This window comes from Benincasa hispida, chromosome 9, assembly GCF_027475165.1.
Source record: "Benincasa hispida cultivar pf3 chromosome 9, pf3_genome.v1.1, whole genome shotgun sequence".
NCBI lineage: Eukaryota > Viridiplantae > Streptophyta > Magnoliopsida > Cucurbitales > Cucurbitaceae > Benincasa > Benincasa hispida.
The window spans coordinates 92,921,560-92,940,522 of record NC_143486.1 but is presented as its reverse complement, the minus strand read 5'-3'; the positions used below and the strand labels follow the sequence as shown (position 1 = coordinate 92,940,522).

Here is an 18,963-nt window from a genome sequence, read left to right as displayed (position 1 = left end):
TTGATATGGGTCAAACTTATGTAGAATATTTTATTTTATTTTTGTAAAAATCAGTACGTGTGACGTGAATTAGCTGAAGTTTCTTAAAATTACAACACTTGCCTAGTTTATTAACAAAATGGATGAAATTAAAAGATTAGTGTAAAAATTGATGTTTTACCCAAAAAAAGAAAAAAGACAAAAAAATTCCATTACCAGAACCCATAAAAACCTTCAGCAAGCTGCTTCCTGAGTACGAAAATATTATGCTTTGGACTCTTCTGATACTAATGCCAATTCACGTGGACCCGAATTTTTTATTCTCTTCCCCCCTCAAATCGAGGCGCGACACGACGATGTCAATGGCCAAATCGAACGGCGGTCGCTAACTTCTCTCATCTACTTCCGCACCGATAGGCGATACCGACTGAATCACCGGTTTGAGAAGAACAATGGCTTCCTCTGTCTCATCTTCAGTTAGCAAGGAAGTCCCGGAAGTAGTTAACCAACTAGAGAAAATCACTGCACCCTATGGCTCATGGAAGTCTCCGATCACCGCTGACATTGTGTCCGGCGCCTCCAAGCGAATCGGCGGTGCTGCCGTTGATGGTTCTGGTCGTCTTATCTGGCTCGAATCACGGCCCTCTGAATCTGGGTATGGATTGTGCCTGTCGTTATATCTACGTTTTGTTTGTAATAAGACCTTACACACAATTCTAACTGGTAATAAAATTAGTTTTGCTTTGAAATTCCGAAGACCGATGGTCCTGTTTGTTCTAATTACTCGATAATTAGTTTTCAGTGAAAATTAATCTTCAGTTAGACATGTTAAATTGGTATAGGCGGGAAGTTCTTGTCATGGAACCGGAGAAGCTCGGCGATGAGACTATTGATATTACTCCGAAGGAGTTTTCAGTTCGGACCACTGCACAGGAGTACGGCGGTGGTGCTTTCATGGTATCTGGGGATACAATAGTCTTCTCTAATTTCGAGGATCAGAGACTATATAAGCAATCAGTTAAACCCCATGGTATGCCTAATGTTTATTTATGCTAACAATTAAATCCATGAACTTATCGAACCTTGCAAACTCAATATTTCAAGTTTGTATTTCTTATAGTTTGCGTTTTCTCTGATCCCAGATTCTTCTCCTCGACCCCTTACTCCCGATTATGGTGGACCGTTAGTCAGTTATGCTGATGGAGGGTTTGATTTACGTTTCAATCGTTATATCGCTGTACGGGAAGGTAGATATTATTGTATGATTGTGTTATGGAAGATAAATTTATATGTTAAAAGTTTACTTCAATCTTGGTAGATCGGCGCAATAGTAGCTCAAGTCCAACAACGACCATTGTATCTGTAGGACTTGAAGGCAAGGCTATAGAAGGTAAAGAAGATCCGTGTTGTTTCAGACAAAATAAAGCTAGATGCTAATTATGTGTATTAGTATGAGAAGAGGAACCTAAATGTAGGAGTTTTCTGAGGTGGGTTCTTGTTTGCTGATGATTTGTGTTGTATTTTGCATCTTGTTTGAACATAATTCTCAGATCCAGAGGTACTTGTTGAGGGAAGTGACTTTTATGCTTTTCCTCGAGTGGATCCAAAAGGGAAACGGATTGCATGGATCCAATGGCATCACCCTAACATGTCATGGGATAAATCAGAGCTTTGGGTTGGTTACTTTTCTGAGAATGGGTGAGTTCAAGGTTTAATGACTCCTTACGGATATTATTTTCTTACTGCATTGACATCTTTGCTTCAAATGTCAATATTTTTCATATGACTTCTACTCTGCAGTGAAATCGACAAGCGTGTCTGTGTTGCTGGTTGTGATCCAGAGCTAGTGGAGTCACCTACTGAGCCTAAGTGGTCCTCTGAGGGTACTCTATTATGCCATGCGATAAATGAACTTGTTTCATTCCCCCATTTCTCACATTTACTTCATCTGATTTGAATGTTCAGGAGAATTGTTTTTTGTTACTGATAGGAAAAATGGGTTCTGGAATCTATACAAATGGGTATGTTTTCTTCTTTAGTTTTTGCTTCAATGATATGCCTTCTTTATCACTAATCTTGCCAAGAGGTCCCAAGAAATAGTATGTAATCACACTCAACAAATTTGGCGCATAGAGGATCAATTGTTCATATTTATGTTGATTATATTAAGCAAAATGAGTGTGTTAATTATATCTCAAGTCATAACTATATTGGTAACTCAGCCTTTCTTTCTTTTGTCTTGTCACGGGAACTAGTTTGAGGCAGATAATGAGGTGTCTCCAGTTTATTCTTTGAATGCGGAGTTTTCACGACCATCTTGGGTTTTTGGCATAAATTCTTATGGTTTCTTACCTGGCAATCATGGAGAAAACTATATACTATGTAGCTATAGGTAACCAAAACTTTGGTCTGTTGCATATGCATTGTCTTGTATTTTTCATGACTTTTCATGTTTTATTATGTGTATCAAATAATAATTTTTCTCATCAAGGCCATTGTTTTTCCATTTCATTCAGGCAACATGGGAGGTCCTATCTTGGAGTTCTGGGTGATGGACAAAGCTCTCCATCTTTGCTTGATATTCCCTTCTCAGATATAGATAATATTGTACTATCACAACCAGCTCTTCTATTCTCATAAAAGTCTACTTTGCTTGTGAGTGGTATGTAAGAGGAGCATCTTTTACATTTGCAGACTGTTGGGAACAATTGTTTTTACGTGGAGGGAGCGTCAGCCTTTCATCCACCATCAATTGCTAAGGTAATGTTGCTACTATTTCATTTTCCCTTTTTAACCTTTGATTTTGCATATCTCGCCAATGGTTCTTCCTTGTGTAGGTTACTCTCGAAGATAGAAGCTTGAAAGTATCTGAGTTCACTATTATCTGGTCATCATTGCCTGATATTTTGACGTATAAGTCATACTTTAGTACTCCAAAGTTCATTGAATTTGCAACAGAAGTGCCTGGTGAAAAGGCTTATGCCTATTTTTATCCACCATTCAATCCCATTTACCATTCTAGTGAGGATGAAAAGCCTCCGTTGTTGCTGGAAAGCCATGGTATGTACCCGACAGCTTAAATTTGACCATGGTGGCAAAATAGCAATGTGAATTTGTTCTTGATCTTTTTAATAAAAAGAAAAAACAGACATTTTATTAGTAGGTGCATTTCAGATGGCAAGAACTATGATTCAAGACAATCATACAAAAATATTTGAGAAGTTTACCTTGTTTTAAAATTTGAATAAAAATTCAAATGTTTCTTTAAAAAAATATGAAAACAATGGTAAAGAATCAGTTAGAAAACAAGTCTAAATTTTAAACAGAAAATTGAAAATGAAATTGTTATTAAACAGGACATAAGTAGCAGCATAATTAATGCCCTATACTTTTGTTCCCAGCACCTTTTAGTTCTGATATGTATTGCTATCTCCTTGTTTATACAGTTTATGTATGAGTTCTTACAGGAGGCCCTACGGATGAATCGCGTGGAATATTAAATCTAAGAGTTCAGTATTGGACTAGTCGAGGATGGGCTTTTGTCAGTGTTAACTATGGAGGAAGTTCTGGTATGTATCCTTGTGCGTTATTATTTTACAGAAGTTTTTTGAATTTTAACATAATAGTAAAATTTTCTCATTACAATGTCGTTACTATGTTTCTTTAATGTTAAATTTCAGCTTTTTACATATTTACAATATATGTATGATATGAATGTATTTTGGATTGTTAGCCTCGTTGAAGTTTTCAATTAGATATTCTTGAAGCAAATGTGCCTTGGTCCCCTCTGAGTGAGTTATATTGGTGTGAGTGGTGGATGGTACTTGTGCATCATACTTTTTATTTTCATTTCATCTGCATCAATAGTCAATTTGGGGTGCCATTTGACTTATATGCCTATCCTAATAACTATTGTGGTTTGTTTGGTTTATTGAAGAAAGAAGGTCCATTTTTATGTCAGTGTATTATATCACGAGGTTACATTTCTTACTGAAGGTTATGGGAGGGACTATCGAGAAAGGCTTTTGAGGAAGTGGGGAATTGTTGATGTCAATGACTGTTGCAGCTGTGCAAGATATTTGGTGGCTCATTTTTGACATCTATTTTCTTTCAAATTTTGAAGGTTCTGATCAATTCTTAATGATATGTTCAAAGCATTATATTTGATGTGTATTTGTGTAGGTCGACTCAGGAGTAGTTGATGCAGAACGATTATGCATTTCTGGAGAATCTGCTGGGGGATACACTACCCTAGCTGCTCTTGCTTTCAGGGATACATTCAAGGCAGGAGCTTCCTTGTATGGTGTAAGTGTACAATCATATATGTGATTCTAAAGCATGATCATAATAAGAGTAATCGAAGCATAGTTCTTAAATGATGTCTTGATTGTGTCACATATGGTGCATCTCTTTGTGAAGGAACTGTATTCTTTTTACATTGTGTAATACCTTTTTTGTTTAAGTGCTTTGCACGAAAAAGACAAGGTCCTAATCGTCTTGGTATGATGTTGTGCTAAAGTCGGAATAACTTTACAATTTTTTTTACAATAGCACATTTCGTCAGCCATGAGACATGTTAAATAGGTGACCGTTGTGATTTACGCTATTACTTCAAAGTTCAAAGACATTTGATTTTTCCAGTTTGCCTCTTAGATTTTTGTGCCAGTGTTCTGGACATTAATTTCAATCTATTTCCATTGTTAGGTTTGCTTACGAACCTGACCAGCTTTCTTTTTTCATCTAAAAATGGCTCTATTTTAAATTAGTTTCTTTCAATTTCCATCTTCTAATTCAACGCCCTAAGGCAGTTGATGTAGTGAATAGGCTACGCCAGCAGTACTTATGTTCAAATGGAATATGACATTTGAAAATTTGATGCCTGTCTAATAAACTAATCCTTGATTTGTTACGGTCTATTTTTGTTGTTTGGAACAGATAGTTGACTTGCGCATGTTGAGGGATGAAATGCACAAATTTGAATCTCATTATATCGATAACCTTGTTGGTGAGTGTTGGAAAAATATAGAGTGGGATCTCGATTTGAGTTTTTTAGAATCCCATAACTACTTTTTAGTGCCTGATTCAACTTTCTGGATTGCAGGAGGTGTGAGAGATTATTATGAAAGGTCGCCAATTAATTTTGTTGAAAAATTTTCTTGTCCATTAATCTTGTTCCAGGGATTGGATGACAAAGTAAGCCTACAAGTTTACCCCCTCTTTTGGCATTAAATTACAAATTTGGTTCCTATGGGTACGAAAAAGTTAGAATTTAGTCTCTAAGGTTTTAAAACTTAAAATTTAGTCCTTATATCTTGGTAAAACTTCACAAGTAATATCTATGGTCTGATAAATTTTTCGTAAATAGTTCCTACTATAGAGACTATTTAGTAAGATTTTATCAAACGATAGGAACTAAATTCTAACTTTTTTCAAACTATAAGGACCGAATTTGTAATTTAACATTCATTTTTCTTTTTCCCTTCTTTAACTCGAACAATGTTCAGGTTGTGCCGCCTATTCAAGCTCGTAAGATCTACCAAGCATTGAAAGAGAAGGGCCTCCCTGTAGCTTTAATTGAATACGAAGGAGAACAACACGGCTTTCGCAAGGTACACTTTTATCTATCTTGCTAGTCAGTTTGGAATATTAGTTCTTCAAGGAGATTACAAGCTGAATCTCGAGTCTTTGAACAGGCCGAGAATATAAAATTTACGTTGGAACAACAAATGCTGTTCTTTGCAAGATTGGTCGGACGCTTTCAAGTTGCTGATTAGATCAGTCCAATCACCCCGTTTCCTTAAAATCCTCGATGTTGGTCGGTTTTAACTGCAACATTATGCTACCGAATGAGTTACTATGCGCCTTCATAAATAAAATTACAAGTCCTAGGCGCAAATATATGATGCCGGCCACTGTCTTCTTACACTTTTCTTAAGAGGGTTGGACATCCCTGGCGTATAAATTCAGAAATTATATGGTATAGATCCATTAGTTTTTAAAATAGTCAAATATGTTGGGAATTAATTATATATAAAAAGTTCAAAATCTTATATGGCACTTAAATCGAAAATTTGGGCCGATGACCTAAAATTTGGGCTCATGATGCCATATGACCATTTTTCTTTAAAAAAAATGTCAATCGACTCTCCGTTGATGTCATCACGATATGAGATTACAAGAATTACTCCTCACGAAATTGGTCTTGCTCTCGCTACAATGGATCTCGCTCTCGTTGTTTATCTTCCATCGTGATGTGATTGTTTGTCAGTATACGAATGATTTGACAATTTTCACGAAATCATCTGTCTAAAATCTCAAATCATTAACACGTTAAACATATAATAGCGAGTTCTTTAAAATCTAAACATCATTTGAATTGTGATTTTGTTGAATCGAGATCTATTGAACGAGATTTTCTAGGATGAAGTTTTCCGGAACCAAACAGGGTTTTTAGAATGAAATAGACTTTTTTAGAACGTGGTTTCATTGGTGTTTGTTGGAACGTGGTCTCAAAAAAGGTATGAAAATAGCATAACAAAAACAATAACGATCATTACCAAGGGTTTAGGGTTTTGAGCGAAAGAGCGAAAAAGAGTGACAACGAGAAAGCTCGAGAGCGAGAGAGAGCAACAGCGAGAGTCACGAGAGTGAGTAAGAAAGGGTGACAAATTTGCTTGTATCTTAATGAAAAATGTTTTCTTGCTTTGTAGGATGACAAAAAAGTGTTTACTAATTCGATACGGAGGTGATTGGGAGAGAACCAAAATTTGTATATTGGAAGCGAGCTAACATGAATTATTGTACCTATTACATTGAAGTATGAAGAACTTAAAGCTCACATTTATAGAGTTACAGATGTAAGTTCTTTAGAGTTTGATGTTATCATGAGAGTTAAATATAAACTTGACTATAAAGCCCCTCCACAGTACATACGGAACGATGGTGATGTTTGCTTCCTTCTTTTCCGAAAATATCTTTGTAGAGTTTAGCTATTTGTAACTTTAAAATTGAACCATGATGGAAATGTGAATATGAGTTATGATGATACTGGGTAGACAGACAATACAAGGAATCATATGAGCTTAATCGAGAAAAGAGTGATATTTCATTGTCTATGAACACACAGTTATTGACATTATCAATAGATAATGACAACACTAATCCATGGGACTTGGAAAGAGAAACTCAATGTAATGAACCTGTGCTTGGTATCGAGAGATCAACATGATTAACTTCAATGGGTTGTGGTCCTCCAGAAGAGCTTATCCTTTCGTGGTTGGGAATGAGAGATCAACAAGATTGAATTCTATGGATTATGATCCTTCAGAAGAGCATGATCCTTTCGTGGTTGATAATGAGAGATCAGTAGGATTGAATGCTGTGGATTGTGGTCTTACAGGGGTGCGTGGACCTGCAGTGGCTGTTAATAAGAGATGAGCAGGATTGAATTCCATGTTTTCATGTCGTAGAAGAGAATTGATTATGCTTGGTACCTCTTCATTTGAGATAGATATTGAAGTTGGTCAACTTTTTTTTTTTTTTTTTTTTCTTTCAAGTAAGAGTAACTTGAAAATGAGATTGTCTATTTTATCCATAAACAATAATTTTGAATATAAGGTAAGGAAGTCCAGTAAGTCTTTGTTCACTGTCAAATGTATTCGGGAGAGTTGTAAGTGGAAGCTTCGTGCAGTGAAAATCTCAGGGTGTATTTAAGATCACAAAGTATATGCGATTGCACACATGTTCTATTGAAATTTTGAATCATGACCATAGACAAGCAACGACTGCAGTAGTTGGTCAGCTAATCAAAGACAAGTTTACATGAATAGGACATGTTTATAAACCTCGTCACATCATTGAGGATATGAGAAAAGAGTACGACGTAAAGATAAGTTACGATAAGGCGTGGCTGATAACAGGCAGAAATGCACATTATCATAGTGCTAAGTTCTTAAACAATGTTGGATTGTGTTGATGAAATATGTTAATTTGCGTCCATTAAGCAACAATTTCATAATATTGCGGTCGCATGCGTCCATCGCATTAGAACAGTTGATTTTTATATTTTTGTGCAGAATATGCGTTGACGCAATGCAAGAATTGCAATCAAAAGAAATCATTGGTCGAAGCTCAACTTCACCGCAAGGCTTTGCTATGATTGTGTTTGCAAACATTCGCCTGAGAAGGATCGCCGCAACTTAGTCAGCGCAACATGGTGGATGCATCTGGGTGAAAGACTAATTAAGCGCGATGGGACAGAAAATTGATGACAGTCGAATTCGAATTAAGTTGACAGCCGATAATGATCACAAGTACATTAAGCTTTTCGGTGACAATTATTTGGCGTATCAGTCAGAAATTAAAGTCGTCCCATCTGTACAACCATGAGAGAGAAACCGCCTTTCACCATGGATGCTCTATAAATACCAGGGCATTCTTCAGAAAAGGGGTTAACTAGTTGATCAGTTCACCGTTTTAATGATCTTTTGTTCCACAAGTTCACGCCTCTATCCATAGTTTTCCTTTTTATTTTAAGGCGGAGCAAGAGAAGAGTGGTGGCATCGGCGATCGCTCAGGACAACTCGAGAGAAAACCTGAGGCGAAGAAGCAGAGCGCGGGCCGACTCTCGCGAGAGCGAGATTATCTTTTGAGCACGAGTAGAAAACAGTGTAAACACCTGGGCAGCAAGAGATTGCTACCAGACCCTTTATTCTATACTTGCATTGTTATTTTTTACTTCATCTTTATATTTATACAATGGAAGTTCTATTTCTACATCTGTTCATTCTCTTAGCACGCATGAGTAGCTAAACTAGTCGAATGGGTTGAGAAGAACTAAGCTAACATGACCTAGGAAGTTCATTGCTTGCGGTTGTCTTGTTTTATGTTGTGCAAAATACCCTTTAGAGTTACTCGAGATAGAATCTAAAGAAAGAACCTAATGACTCAAGAGAGCTAGGTTAGAATCTGGACTCAAAAGAGCAAGATTAGAATTGCATAAACAAGAGATAGGGACTTAGAGATAAGCCATGTTTGTCAAGTTGCATCGCATGCATTCTAGAGATGGGAATGATATTATATGGTTGCCTTATTTGTGTGTGTGCTATCCTGTCATTGCATAAATAAGAATAGAGGCTTATGTGTAGGTCCTATAGACTTATCGCATATATCGCATGCATTCAAGCATTAGAAGCCATAGCATTTGCATCGAGAGATGGTTTACTATTGTATGCATGTTGCATGATTGCAAAGCAAGAACGCATTCTAGGAAGTGTTAGCCGAACCCTTCTCAACCCGTTCACCGCATACTCATGCATCTTCCGTTTACCAACTCTTTTCAAACTCCGTCGCATTTATTTATTTTTCATCAATGCGAACAACAAACCCAACAATTTTTTTATTTATCCGATTACCGCTAAGTTCTTCATAAAAATTACCAACGCAATCTGTTTTCACAAGTCTCTGTGTTCGACCCTGGACTTACCAGAAAACTCAGAGGAATTTACACTTGGATTCCGCTGGGGAAACTCAGAGGAATTTTCACAAGTCTCTGTGTTCATCAACGCATATCATCAACATTTCCACTTCATAGAAAAATCAAGCATCAGTGGCGTGCAAGGGAAACCACTTATTCTCTCGCTAGGGGTACTCTAGAAGAGTCATACGGCGTTTTACATGCTTATGATGTAGCGTTAAAAATGAAGAATCCAAGTACAAGGTTTGAAATTGAACTTGAAAATGATGTATATTTTAAGTACATGTTTATGGCTTAGGGCTTTGTATTAGAGGTTTTGCAAGTTGCCGACCTGTGATAATTGTTGATTGATTGCATTTGAAAGGAAAATAAAAAGGGACCATGTTGGTCGGCGTTTCCATGGATGGGTAACAACCAAATATACAGTGGACAATGAAACCGATTGAGCATGGAATTGGTTTATGTCGAATTTGAAGCGTGTCATTAGAGAACCCCCTAATTTGGTATTCGTGTCTGATCAATCGATATCTATTGGCAATGCCATTCGTGCAGTTTTCCCTACGACATTTCACGTATTGTGTACGTACCACGTTGAAAATAATATTATTTCGAACTTTAAAGATAATACGGTTATTGGGACGTTCAAGGATGCAACCAGGGCATTCTGCATGTCAGAGTTCCAAGCACACTGAGACCACCTTGTAGTTTTCAAGATGGTGTTGTAACGAAATATTTGGAGGATATCGGTCTTGAAAGGTGGGCACATGTTTACCAAACAGAACGAAGATACGACAACATGACGTCCAATAGTGCAGAGTGTTTCAATTCCTTGACTAAAAAATATCGACCACTGCCCATAATGTGTTTATTGGAAAATGTTCGAGGCTTCATCCAGTCATGGTTTTATGAACAGAGAAATTATTGGACATTTTGAACGATGTTACACTCAAACTACTGTGAAAACCAATTAGTAAGTGAGTATGATAAGGGCAAACAATATCGAGTTGAGTCGATTGATTGTTATAGGGTCCATGTGCGGGACAATCGTTTGAACAGTATTGTGAACCTTCATATGAAGGAATGCACGTGTAAGGAATTTAACTCACTCGGTATCCCACATTCGCATGCAATTATGGCTGCCCCAGAACGAAACATCCCCATACGAAGTCTTTGCAGTTGATTTTATAATGTTGACTCCATTATGGCTACTTATACAGAGCCTGTAAATTTGCTCGGTCATATATCTGGATGGAAGAAACATTCGGGATATGTGGAAAAGAATATTGCATCTCCTAGAAGGGTGGTATAGGTTAAGCGACGAAGAGTATGAAGAATACCATCGAGAGGAGAACATCACAAATAAATAAAATGTGGTAATATGGGAATTATGGGTATAATCGACAAAACTAGAGTGAATCGCTCACACCCAGGCGGCTTACTAAACATAATCGAAATGATTCAAATGGTTGATTTTGATTTTTTATGTGTCACTTTCAATCCTCATTGTATGCTCTATATACAAACGTTGATTGAGATTCAAATGTTTATATCTCTTTATGACTCTTTCTGTAAATGTCTCGTTCTCTCTTAGTGTTGTTCTTGCTAATCTCGCTCTCTCTGGTAATGTTACTAAACATGTTTATATCTCTTTATGACTTGTTTTGTAAATGTCTCGCTCTTTCTTGGTGTCTCTCTCGCTAATCTCCCTTTCTATAGTAACGTTACTAAACATGTTTATATCTTTTTATGACTTGTTCTGTAAAAGTTTCGCTCTCGCTAATCACGCTCTTTCTAGTACCGTTACTTGATATGTTTATGTATCTTTATCATTATTTCTGTAAATGTCTCGCTTTCTCTTAGTGTCGCACTCACTAATCTCACTCTCTCTTACTTAAGATGTTAGTAAGACTACACTGACAATTTATATACATAACATGTAAAATTATATTGAGATTTGTATACATCACATGTAAAATATATATTAATAATATGGAGTGTTCGCCTACAGGTGACATGCCAACTACATTCTATAGTCACTCATATTCTTCTAAGTGATTACAGAATGATCATTACCTGTCACCAAATGCTCTAAAAATTTGATTGCAAATATTCCATAATCTGGTGACTCCTGTTGTGTGTTCATAATAGTAGGTCAGGATATTTTCCAACGAGATGTTTCTATGTTCGGCTTCCAACGTTTGAAATCACAGTAGTGAAATAGCGATGGTAGGGTGTAAGTCAATGATTCAAGGCGAGACTCCAACTTCTTCTTTGATGTCATGGACGGTAGTGAATCAAATACGAACAACCAACCTCTATTTAGGACAAATGCAATCAAAATCCAATGTTCATCGATGTTTGTTGCCGTATACACAAAATCCATATCTGACTACTTGACGTCAGTTTTACCTATGACATAATCCTTATACGTTTCTTCTTCCCCTCATACTACGATAGTGTGCAATGTCGACTTGATCTTAATCTGTTTGTAGATCCCATCTTGAGCATTAAGGTGACTCTTTATAGTGAATTCAACATTAAAAACACGTAATAATCAACCAATGTAGTTCTAATTCATAAATGCAGTAAATGGTTATTGTTATTCCAATTGGTAGGATGGTGAACTTATTCATGCACATCTTCGGTCGCCTGTAAAATTTATCTTTTACGAATCGAAATAGAATATTTAGGGCCTGTATCCAGAATAAGGTATATATTAAGAGAGAGAAGTTCACTTATTTAATTGTAAAAAGGGACAAGGATCGTAAACTTACGTCACACTCAACCCATGAACTTGTTCGATCAATTCTTGAAAAAATGACTTGGATAATGATCGAAATGCATTTTCTCGAACCTCGTGGTCTATATTTGTATCGGCAATCCAATTCATCATTTCCGTAAATATAGCAGTTGGAACCTTATATGCCAAGGAGTATTGGACCGTCGCTTTAAACAGTGTCGTAGGTACTTCAGGGAGAGTGTATTTAATTGATGGACATTCCAAGGGAAGTTGTACCTTACTTTTCTTCTGTTTTGTTATTTTCTTCTTTGGTTCAGCCGAAGGTTTATACTTGTCAACAATCTTTCTCTTACTAGTGGTTTTTCGACTCTTGAACATAACCTACATAAATATAAAAAAATGGTGAACATGTCGAATAAAAAATATAAAAGGCAATGGCTCTAGTAGACATTGTTTTTTTTTCAAAAGGTAGAGGTTGAATGTCCTCTCTACTCATATCTAGAGGTGGAAGGATAGTAGGAAAGGAAACAGTTGAGGTCTCGAGGTGAGAAATAGGCGAGGATGCGATATTAGGCTTTGTGGGTGGAAAATTGATAGGTGAGGTCGTGATATCAGGCTTTGCTGGTGGAAGAGGAATGGGTGATGTGGATGTATCAGGTTGTACAGGTTTGTTGGGTGACCGAGGTAGAGTTAGGGTGGGTGACCTAGGTAGAGACTGGATGGGTGACCAAGGTTAGGGTGAGACATGTGACCTAGGTAGAGGCTTGATGGGTGACCTAGGTAGAGGCTAGATGGGTAACCTATGTAGAAGTTGGGTGGGTGACCGAGATAGAGAAGGGATGGGTGACTTAGTGGCATCGTGGTCTGTCTGTGGAGTGGGTGACCTCATAGCCTCAAACACCGTGGAACCCTTCATAGACTGTAACAGAGACATAATGACTGAAAAATTGTGCTTTGATGTCCCTTATGTTTCCCTCGAGGTTTGATACATAGCCATCGAAACTCGATATTGAGCTGTCAATACTCTGTAAGTACGAATATACAGAAGGATTAACATTGGCTCCCTCCTTGTTTCCTGAAACCTCAGGCTCACAACGCTCATCCTCAGGCTTAGAATGCTTCTCCTTAGGCTCAAGACATACATGACCCACCAACACATCATGAAACATATCCTCGCTGAGGGTGTAAATGGACTGGTGGATGTTTATGTCATCATCAGACTCGTCATCCCTCACTCCACCTTCGGCATTATCCTGCTCATCACTATCCCTACCTTCTGAACTATCCTCCCTATTCGAACGACCGCAACTTTCTGAACTACTAGAACTTCCTAAACTCCCAGAGTCAGAATGTACTTGTCTTACAATCGGTGTATCAACTGGGGTGTCCCGGAACGCTTTCTTAGCATCGGACATGACAAGACCCTTTTTGACTTTTGTCTGCATTAAGAGTCCAACCCAGTAAAATGATTAGTGTCAATTTAACAACCAAATAAACATATTGTGGGTAGATTACACTTACATTTTAAGACTAAAAAATGTCTATCTTGAGTACTTTGAATGACACCGAGTGGGAGCATGACCACCGTAATATACGAGGCACAACTACCTTGCTCTTTCGAGCGACAATGTTCCCTGCTACTGATGATAGGATCTCATACGTCCATTCCTAAATATGACACAACACATATTTATAACTATGTTAATGTTAAACCAAAGATAAAATTATGTTGAGGAACATCTACCTGGAATGCTTGGGGAAATCCATGCAGCGAGTACTTCACAACATAATTTTTATTTTCTCTCACCTTCTCCTTGTATAAGCCAACTTTATCATTCGCTGCAGTCTTGAGGGCGTCGAGTGTTCTCTCATATTTATGCTGGACTTGACAAAGAATACAACCCAATAGTGTGTGTGATGCATCGTCGAGATCTTACTTAGAACAAGATTCAATATGAATTCCTTGCGTATGAACAAAGGCATGAAAAACAGCAAGAACTGAAAATAAATGTGACAGTTAATCAAGTATTGATTAGTCAACCTACTGCTAACTATGTCTCTCTGGATAAATCCAAGACCTCTTCTCCAAACAATTTCAATCCTTCTTAAGGAAATCGTGGAACAACAACAACAACAATAACAACTCTTTCAGTAGAGAAGGTGGTAGAAACAAAAGTAAGGGTCATTATTCTCCCTATCCTTAACAAAATAGGTAAGCTTGTCAAATCTGTGGCAAGTATGGACATAGTGCTATTGTTTTTCGTTACAGATACGAAAAGAATGATTCTCTAAACACTACCAACATTTCTCCTACCAACCAACTAAATCCCACAGCTCTCATGGCTTACCCAAAAACTATTCAAGACTCCTCCTAGTATCTAGACGGTGGGGCAAGTAACCACTGATTTGGAAAGAATGTCTTTAATGGGTAATTATTCTGGCTTAACAACTATTATGGTTGGAGGTGGTACTAAAATTCCCATTCTTGCTTATGGTAATTCATATTTACCAAGTAAAAGCATTTATGTGATACTTAAAGACATTTTTTATGTTCCTTTTATGAGGAAGAATTTAATCAGTATCTCAAAACTAACCCAAATAATGATGTTCTGGTTGAGTTTCATGATGTGTTTTGTTTTGTTAAGGTAAGGAAGTCCAAGAAAATATGCCTCATGAGGAAGCTTGAACAAGGACTCTATCGCTTGGAAATAGCTTCATCCAAAGCCTCAACCAACTACTCTATGAATAAGGAACTCGAGTTGTGTATGATAACTTGTAGAAATACAAGTTATTCTGCCTCTTTTATCTAAAACAATTACAAAAAAGATCTGAAAATGCGACAACTTGATAAGGAATTCATGAAAATAATTGCATCATGCGATCATACACACACAAAACCTAATTTGTCTACAAAAGGTTAAAAATCATAGTTTGTTTAGTGCAAAAAATCTGCTGATGCGATCGCATGAGTTCTTAACGCCAATATATGATCGCATACTTGGCCAAGTCGGTGGTTTCAGATGAAGAAATATGGCACGACATATGGGTGGTGGAAGTCAAATCAAAGGTCAAGTTGGTAGCTGATAAGAAAGCTTCATTGTAGAACAAACGAACTTCTGATGCGCACCACGACTCGTTTCTCTATCTTTGTTCCCTATCTTAGAGTATTTATATCGTATAAACGTTGAAAAACCTTTTTTCTCAATATGACGACATATTCAGTCCATATCTCATTCATCTTTTCTATTTTCATTATGGGTAGCTAAATCATTCATGGGTTGAGAAGCATTTAGCTAACATGAACTAAACAATATTTAAACCATGCATTCAACTTGTTTTATGCATATTTATTGAAATGCTTGAATAACTCGAGAGATTATTCTAAGTAGATTAAATCTAGGTTCGAAAGAACTAGAGATTTAGAATTCATAAAACAAGAAGAGAGGTTCTTTAAAAATAAAGAAATAGCTTTTGCAATATACACTCATTGCATGCATCCTAGAAATAGGATATTGTGGCCATGTACGCTAAACTGTGTAGGTTATAACATCGAGTGCACTGCTTGAACCCATGATTTATATATTTGCTTAGAGAATGTTAGTGAATATTCTTCTCGACCATACTATCTCTCATTTGAATTTCACATTCATCGCATACATTGTTTCACTTGAAGTGAAAATCTCATCGCATCCATTACTAAAATTAATCTTAGCATTAGAATAGCATAAAAATCCATCACATGTTTAGTGTTCAAATTGCGTCAAGATCAGAATATTAGTTGTCAATGCATTCACAACGAAGCAATCCCTAAGTTTGACCATAGACTAACCAGGACTCTTGTTGAGCTTATACTTGGGTTTAACTAGATAAAACAGTGCGTTAGAACCCAATTTTCAACATTCATTTCATCGCATAGTATGAACGCATCAGTGTATCTTGGTGAAGCCACTGTTTTGACGAGCAACTCACATCACAAGCCTTTTGAGAATTTGCCTTCTAGGACTTAATATGTTTTTTTTTTTTTTTTTGTCTTGTACCAAGAATGCATGGCAAAGGTTTGACCATCCCTCTTCAAGAATATGAAAACAAATTCTAGATGCTTGTAATGTTTCTGTCAAAAGTAATGAAAGTGCTGATTTTTGTGAGGCATGTAAACTTGGAAAATCTCATCGGCTTCCCTTTTAGACATCTGATTCTCGAACTGATAAACCACTAAAACTTATTCATACAAATCTTTGAGGACCAGCCCAAGTTTAATCCACCAATGTCTTTCAATACTACATTGCATTCTTATATGACCATAGCAGATTCACGTGGATTTATCCCCTTAAAGCCAAGAATGAAGTTGTAACGATTTTTCAGCAGTTTAAGCAGTTAGTTGAAAATTTGTACAACTCTCCATTAAAACTCTTAAATGCGATGGAGGAGGAGAGCTTAAACCAATGATTTAGTTTGCCAAAATCCATGGAAGTTAAACCAATCATTCAGTTTGCCAAAAGCCATAGAATTCTTGTCCAATTATCATGCCCTTATACATTCGCACAAAATGGTCGTGTTGAAAGAAAACATTGTCACATTTTTGAAACTGGCCTTACTTTCTTGGCCCAAGCCCGTATGCCCCTACATCATTGGTGGAATGCCTTCCACACGGCTACTTATCTAATCAAATGGATGCCTTCACCTGTCATTCATCATCACAACCCTTATAGTATTATAAAGGGACGTAGACCCAATTACCAACTTCTTAGAACCTTTGGAGCAGCATGGTATCCTTGTTTGAGACCTCTTTAGCAACACAAACTTGACTTTCACACTGAAAAGTGTGTTTTTATTGGCTACAGTGACCATTACAAAAGTTAGCATTGTCTTGCTCCAAGTGGGAGAGTTTATATCTCTAGGCATGTTTGTTTAGATGAAGAAGAATTTCCTTATCTCACCATCTTTGCCAAGGCTCTCATGCCAACAAAACCACAGCTGATACCATCCTATCTTGGTTGCCTATTCCTTCAAATAGACCATCCCTTAATCCCTTTTTTAGCAGCCTGATTCATCATCTCTCACCTCTGCAAACACACCTACATTCTCATCTCCATCAATCCTTCCTAATTTGTCGCAGACTCCTTCACTCTCTCCCTCCTCTAACTTAAATCCTCTACCCTTATCTTTTTCCCCCTCTCCAAGTCTTAGTTCACTATCATCTTTCCCTTCCATTAACTAACACCCTATGACCACCAGGGTCAAATCTGGCATCACTAAGCCTCGTCAATTGCTTGGCTACCTAACTCAACTTACTTCCCTTCCTGAGTGGTCTCAAATGGAACTTACCCTATTTCGGGATGCCTCCATTCTTTCAGAATGGCATCAAGTCATTAGATGTAGAATTTCAGGCCCTTCAACACAATCATGCATTGGATTTGATCCCTCATTATCCTTCTCAACATGTTGTCGATACTAAATAGGTGTATAAAATCAAACAGGATGTTGATGGACATATCCAACGTTATAAAGCTTGTCTTGTGGTTAAGGGGCTATCTTCAAACTCCTGACATTGACTATGGTGAAACATGCAGCCCTGTCATTAAACCTTCGTCTATTTGGGTTGTAAACAAGCCCCCCGGGCTTGGTATGAAGAATTGAAATATTTTCTTCTCCAGGGCAACTTCACTTAATCAAAGGTTGATCTCTCCTTGTTTATGCATCACTCCTCACGGAGCTCTTTATTTTTACTCATTTATGTTGACTAGTATGATATTATGTACATTGCATTTGTTGCATAAAGGTTAAAAAAAGAATTTAATTATAAATATTTAATAATACAACTATAATATATGAATATGAGAGTTTTATTTTTTCAATAAATCATGAAGAAACATTCATAAAAATTTTGAAAGTTGGGTGAGGAAAAATTAATCGTTATTATAATTGAGTATAAAATGTATTATAAAAGAATACATAAATTAAGCATGTATAAAAGAATATATAAACTAAAATATTTTGTAGTATTTTTTTTTAAAAAAAAATGTGATAATTCATCTCAGTAAAAAAACTATATATTTTATTTTAATCGGGATGATTTGATTATCTTCCTAATTTCAAATTTCAATATGAACAAAAATATTATTATTATTGTTGTTTTAAATTCGTGGACACTTGGTTTAAAAAAATATATTTGATATTTGGATTTGGATTATTTGATTCTCCTCTTAATTTTGTACTTTCCTTGAATTTCGTGATAATTATATCTAAGCTATTTTGTTTTATTTTAATTTTGATGATTTTATTATTTTCTTAATTTTAAACTTTGATTTAAACTATTTTTCTAATTGCATGATAATTATTTTTTCTTGACTTTTTTATTGGATGATTTGACTATCCTCCTACTTTTAAACTTTAAATTAAAACCAAAATAATTATATTTGCCTTTTTTTAAAATCGTGATAATAGTCTCTTAGTTAGTTTTTTTAATTATTTGATTATCTTGTTAATTTCAAACTTTAATTTAAACTAAGATTTAAAAATAAATAATGTGATAATTTTTTCTTATTTAATAAAAAAAATTGTTAGATGATTTGATTAGTCTTCTAATTCAAAACTTTAAATTAAACCAAGACATATATATATTCTTTTTTTTTTTTTTTTTTGGATGGAATGATTTGATTATTCTCTTAATTTTAAACTTTAATATAAACTAAAGTATTATTATTATTTTCGTTATAATCTTATCTATATTAAATTTTTTAATTGATTTGGATAATGTGATTATCCTTTT

At 36.1% G+C, this 18,963-nt stretch overlaps 1 protein-coding gene across 1 annotated transcript; it reads left to right on the top strand.

The window, feature by feature from the left end:
• Positions 1-230: 230 nt before the first annotated feature.
• On the top strand, positions 231-5,980 carry LOC120087014 (peptidase uncH-like). Its single transcript, XM_039043858.2, has 18 exons — positions 231-634; positions 822-1,009; positions 1,122-1,226; positions 1,298-1,369; positions 1,530-1,677; positions 1,780-1,862; positions 1,945-2,000; positions 2,235-2,371; positions 2,496-2,586; positions 2,674-2,739; positions 2,817-3,039; positions 3,447-3,548; positions 3,976-4,061; positions 4,162-4,284; positions 4,915-4,984; positions 5,081-5,172; positions 5,484-5,588; positions 5,673-5,980. The coding sequence occupies exons 1-18, from the start codon at positions 432-434 to the stop codon at positions 5,751-5,753; spliced, it is 2,031 nt and encodes a 676-aa protein (XP_038899786.1). The 5' UTR covers positions 231-431; the 3' UTR covers positions 5,754-5,980.
• Positions 5,981-18,963: the final 12,983 nt, after the last annotated feature.